Below are 6,128 nucleotides of genomic sequence, written 5' to 3' on the forward strand. Positions count from 1 at the left end.
CTTTTATATTAAATTTATATGAAAATAATTTTAATAGAAAATATTATAATTAAATAAGTTTAACATTTTCATTTGTAAGATTTTGATTTTTTTAATCTTATCATTATTAATTACATCTCATTAATCATAGTCAAATAATAATAATAATAATAATAATAATAATAATAATAATAATAAAAATAAAAATAGAAGCAAGGTCACCGTAATTGTACTTAGATATTTTTATGACCGTAAAAAAATGTTATTTGGTGATAAGGCATCTAGCGCCACTATTGGATAAGGCATGCCTCGCTCTCAGCATCCCAACAAGTTTCAATTTGATGACATGTGAACACAATAGAGCTGGGGGTGTTTTCACCACACGCCAGTTCCAATTTCATTATTTATTTTCCTTATGTCTCAAAAGTCTAAAGCACTTTGTCACTTTGTTTTTATAATTACATTATAAAAACAGTTTATATTTGAAAATATTATCAAAACACATTGAAAGTAAAGTTTTATAATTAAAAACTTAATAAAGTAATATATTTTTTAGAATATATTAAAAATAAAAAAATTAATTAAAAATATAATATTTGTTTGTAAAATAAAAAACTCTATTATTACAAATAAATTTTTTATATTTAATATATTATCAATATAAAAACGGTATATATTATCAATAATTATATAAATATAATTAATTTTAAAAATATATTTAAAATTAAAAAATATAATTATATAATTTATTGACTATGTATAACATATATTCATTAATTACTCGTAACTATAAATTTTAATAAAAAAGTTAAAAAAAAAACAGAAAAATGAAAAAGAAAAAATAAAGTTAAGAGGAAGAATATTGTGAATTAAATCTTAAAGAATGACTTGATCAGCCTATAAATAAGACTCTGTTCTGCTTTACCTTAGATACAAGAAACAAGAAGAAGCCATGGCTAAAGCTACATCTTTCACAGCTGTCATTTTGATCTCGTCTATTTTTCTTGCTCCTTACTTTTCTATCTCAGAGGCACACAGCTATGCTCCTATAGTGAGTGGTCTCTCTTTGTCTTTCTACAAATCTTCTTGTCCCAAAGTTGAATCCATTATCAGAAAACAACTGAAGAAGGTCTTCAAGGACGACATTGGCCAAGCTGCTGGCTTGCTCCGTCTTCATTTCCATGACTGCTTTGTTCAGGTACCTTATAGTACCACGTAATAGTAATTGCTTTTCTAAGGATGTCCCTTTGGCTAAGAACAGTACGGATTCGTCTTCTAAGAGCAGTCTGAACCTTGATCACTGTTTGCTTTACTGTATATCCAAGTTGCGACATCTTTCACTTGTCTGAAACTAAACCCAATTTCATGGAAGCAATTATTTCTTATAGTATGAAGAGAAAACTTTTCTGGGTTTTGAATTAAACTGCCTCAAATACATCTCTTTTCAGTTTTCACGAACAAGAATTAATCAAAATATCTTCATCTGCTTCATTTGTTTTCTGGGTTTCTATGAAAAGACACTTTGTTGTGGCCAAGCTAGTTGGTCAATTTTTTAAGGAGAGTTTAATATGATCAGGTCAGGTCATGATGCGTTAATATTAATATATTAAAAAATTGCAGGGATGTGATGCATCGGTGCTGCTGGATGGATCAGCAAGTGGGCCAAGCGAGCAGGATGCTCCCCCGAACCTGACCTTGAGAGCCAAGGCATTCGAGATCATCAATGACCTGCGTGATCTTGTCGACGAGGAGTGTGGAAGAGTGGTCTCTTGTGCTGATATCGTTGCTATTGCTGCTCGTGACTCTGTTTGCCTGGTAATCACTCAACTAATTTCTTAATTAATTACCTACTTTTTTATAAGTGTTGGACACATATCCAATCAACATGAGTATAAAAAATGAAAAATTTTAAAAATTAAACATATTCGTATTGAATATATACTCATATTTCACACTCATCCCGAGTTTGAGCAACTCAAGTATTGATATATAGTGTAATGTTTTCTATTGCACTTTCAGATTTTTGCCTTACAAATTAAGATTTGACAAATTAGGGCTTTTAAAATTACTTAATCTGTTATTATATATCCAAAAGGGGTAACAATTATAATTTAATATGATAAAAAGTAGTATTTCAAACTATTGACTTATGGTTGTGCTTCAAAAGTGGTAGTTAGAACTTAAAAGGTTGTGTGTGGAACACTGCTTGCTAAGTTTTTCTCTTCAAATGGAGCAAGAGTCAATTTTTTGGTACCATAAAGTCTAAACTTATTAAAGCTTTGGTAGCTAGTTGAAAGTTAGTTGTCCGTGGGTCCTTTTCTTGATTTCTTTACCCTTGAGCCTCGGAACTTATTAATGGTGGTAATTGCTGTGACCAAGTCATTTTACCTGGAAAAGGAGAGGATGAAATTCAATAAATACAAGAGTTAGAATTAAAAACTAGTACCTGTTAATGGCCTTTTATTTTATTTATTTTTTTTGGTGAAAGCAGAGATCTGGATTGAACTTTTTAGGTAGATCAAAATGGAACATTTTAAGTAAGGGACAGTGGCGTAGCCTGTTATTAAGTGAGTTTAAAAAGTAATTACATTTCTTCTCTTTTTTTTAATCTACTTTTTTGTGTTGAATCTCTTAAAATTATCTTCTTTTTTTTTTTTTTTCAAACACATAATATTCTTTTTCTTTTTCAATCATTTATTACTTTTTATTTCTTAATCGAAGAAACTAAAAAAAAAAAAACATAAAAAAATAGACTAAAGATTATTACTTTTAAAAATATAAAAATATATTAATATAAAATTTTCATAGAAAATATTAAAATAATAACAATGTCATTGCAAAAATTAAATAGAAATTACAAAAATAAAAAAATTACTATCTTGTATAACAGTGGAGTCTTAAATTTCACAAATGAAATTGGTGTTAATGTGTAACTATTAAGATACATTTAGAAAAAAATAAATTATTTAGTTATTAAATAAACATTTAACCACTATCTAATTTTATTTGCGAAGTTTAAAAATTGATTATCGATATAGAGAATAATAATCCAAAAAGAAATCTTCAAAATAAAGATTTTTTTACAATTATTGTGAAGAGTTTTCATATTTTAGAAGTCCATCATTAATATATCAAATGCATTTCTTCAATATATATAATCAAATAATTATTCATAAAGCTATCTCTGATAGTTTAAATAACAATTTTATTACCTCTTTTCATTGCTAAAAAGGTTTTATGTATACTACCAATTAAACTTTGACTTAGTAACTATGAGAAAATCTTGGAACGTTAAGTTCTCTAAGTTAGGTCTCATTATATATGTATTTGGTCTAATTTTATGTTTGATTTATCTAACTATATGCTATTCATTGTTTTATTGGTTTGTCTAGTTGATAGTTGCAGTCACAATTGGTTAAATCAAAACTAGTTTTAATATAAAAAAATAACTAGTGTCTAAATAACATTAATATTTCCTTGTCTTAACAACTCTTTCTTGATCTCTATTTTAACTAACTATATATTGACACCAAATTATTTTACTATATTATTATTGATTCTTAAATTTTTGTTTTGGTCAATTTATCTCAAATTTTTATTGTAATGAGATTAATTTCTAATTTATCCTATACTAATATATGCATTATTGAAGAATTATAAATTTCAGTGGATAAAATTATCCCATTTTTACAGCATCACCATCCCACTAGTAAGGATACTTATATCTTAAATCAAATGTTGAGATGCAATATCAATCAATTATTATTAATAGAAAAAACGTGTGTTAACATGAAACAATTCATCTTGGTCAAATAAAAAAATAATTCTTGGACACTACTGTTTGTTTTATATATATATATATATATATATATATATATATATATATATAATTGGTGTTAGGTAAGGTAGTGGTTGATTTCAATTCCCCTAAAGTACCATGGACTGATTCAATTTTTGTATATCAATCCATTTCATGGCATACGACTTGTATGTTATTATGAGTCTTCAAATTTTTTTTAATACATTCTCCTCGTATGAATATGATATCATAGAACAATTCTTCTTTGACAATATTTGCTATGTGGAAGTTCCATGAAACTCACCAGCTCCTAGTATATTAGAGATCACTTTACTTTTAAAAAGTTAAACATATTATCTCATTGCAATGAATTTTCATGGAGTTGAAATAATATTGAATTAATCCAATGCCAATCAATTCTCATTTTTCTTCACTGCTGCAGTCAGGAGGCCCGGACTATGATGTGCCACTGGGAAGAAGAGATGGACTGACTTTTGCCACAACAAATGTAACATTGGAGAACCTACCATCACCCTCCAGCGATGCCAGCACCATCCTTGCCAGTCTCGCTACCAAAAATTTTGACCCGACTGATGTCGTAGCTCTCTCTGGTGGCCACACTATTGGCCTTAGCCATTGCCCCTCTTTCACCGACCGCCTTTATCCTACTCAAGACCCTACCATGGACAAAACCTTTGCCAATAACCTCAAGGGAATTTGTCCTACAGCAAATTCAACAAACACCACAGTGTTAGATATAAGGAGCCCTGACAAATTCGATAATAAATATTATGTTGATCTCATGAACCGCCAGGGTCTATTCACCTCGGACCAAGACTTGTACACTGATAGCAGGACAAAGGACATTGTTACTAGCTTTGCTATTAACGAGACTCTCTTCTTTGAGAAGTTTGTGCAGGCAATGATAAAGATGGGGCAGTTGGGTGCGTTGACTGGCAACAGCGGGGAAATTCGTGCCAATTGCTCTGTGAGGAATACCGACAACAAGTCGTACTTGGTGTCAGTGGTGGAAGAGGAACAGCAGGAGCAGGAGGAAGCTTGGTCTGAGTTGTAATTGACTTAAGTTCTTCAATCCTGAACATGTTAACTATGTTTTTCGATCGACTCCTTTCTTTTATGTATTTTTATTGTTCCTGTTTTGTGTGTTTCCGAAGGAGGGTTGTTAGTATAACTCCTTTAATAAAAGTATCTAACTTTGTTGAAAATTTTCTTGACGGTCTTGCCTTCTATTTAATTGTTTGTTCTTATCCTTCCATTTTTTAATTTGATTTTTTTTTATTAATCAACTGATCAACAAATTTGGATACAAATCAGTACTACAAACAGTATAAAAAAATTAATGCCGAATGTAGTTGTTTCTAATAGGTTGCTTAGGTGTCATGTTTTTACAAACCTTTTATATTTTTTGTTTAACGATAAAAGCTTTATGTTACCGTCCAATATTGAGTTTTTAAGGGATTTGGTTTTAAAACTAGTGTGCCGAGAGCTGCTGCATGTCTATGTTATTGCGATTGAATTAGGGGGAATTTTAAGCGTATCCCATTAAATATTAAATATATTCTATTTTTATGTATATTTCAAATTTAAAATTTATTTTTTAATTTTTACTAAATACATTCCATCCCTAATCTTTTTATTTTTCATTCCTATTCTTTTTTTTTTTTTGTCTTCACTTTTTGAAATTGAGCTTTTTGAATATTCATTTTTTAAAAATCTTGAGTTTTTTAAAAAATAGATATTCAAAAAAATATGAAGTCTTTTGTATCTCTATATTCGAAAATTTTGATTTTATTTTTAATTATAAATTTTAATCATTCGCTTATGAATTTATTTACTTAATTATGTGTGTGAATAAAATTAAAATCAATGTTTCCAATATGTAAGGAATAAATTGAAATAGTTTTCTTGGCTTTTTGGGCTTAGGACAAAAACATTTTTATTATATGCATATTTGAGAACTTGATCTTTTTCATTTGCATATATAATCAAATAAGAATGAATACATCGATGATTTTTATGATTTTTATGTGTGTATACATGTTAGTCTAAACTTGAACATTTTATAAAATATTATCTTTGACAATATCATAAGTATACTGATAAATTTAACAGTATTTAATTTTTCATTCACTAATTTTTACTGTCGAATTTATCAATCTATTGATGATATTTTCTAGTGACCCAAAAATTAAAAGTTTTAATGTTTTCATTATCAAAAGTTTATAATTAAACATATATTTAAAGAAAATTTTTATGTATTCTCAAAAACGAATTTTAAAAAATACATCATGACTTTCAAAAATTTATTTTTGAGAAAGTAATATAAGTC

The 6,128-nt window shown here is 28.2% G+C and overlaps 1 protein-coding gene across 1 annotated transcript; it reads left to right on the forward strand.

Annotated features, from left to right (window-relative positions):
- Positions 1–907: 907 nt before the first annotated feature.
- LOC111315014 (peroxidase 12) lies at positions 908–5,004 on the forward strand. The gene is made up of 3 exons (XM_022916634.2): positions 908–1,177; positions 1,600–1,794; positions 4,221–5,004. Exons 1-3 carry the CDS (start codon positions 932–934, stop codon positions 4,851–4,853), a joined length of 1,074 nt encoding a protein of 357 aa, XP_022772369.1. The 5' UTR covers positions 908–931; the 3' UTR covers positions 4,854–5,004.
- Positions 5,005–6,128: the final 1,124 nt, after the last annotated feature.

Source organism: Durio zibethinus, chromosome 20 (genome assembly GCF_047325235.1).
Source record: "Durio zibethinus cultivar Kanyao isolate XHJ-2024 chromosome 20, ASM4732523v1, whole genome shotgun sequence".
NCBI classification, from domain to species: Eukaryota; Viridiplantae; Streptophyta; class Magnoliopsida; order Malvales; family Malvaceae; genus Durio; species Durio zibethinus.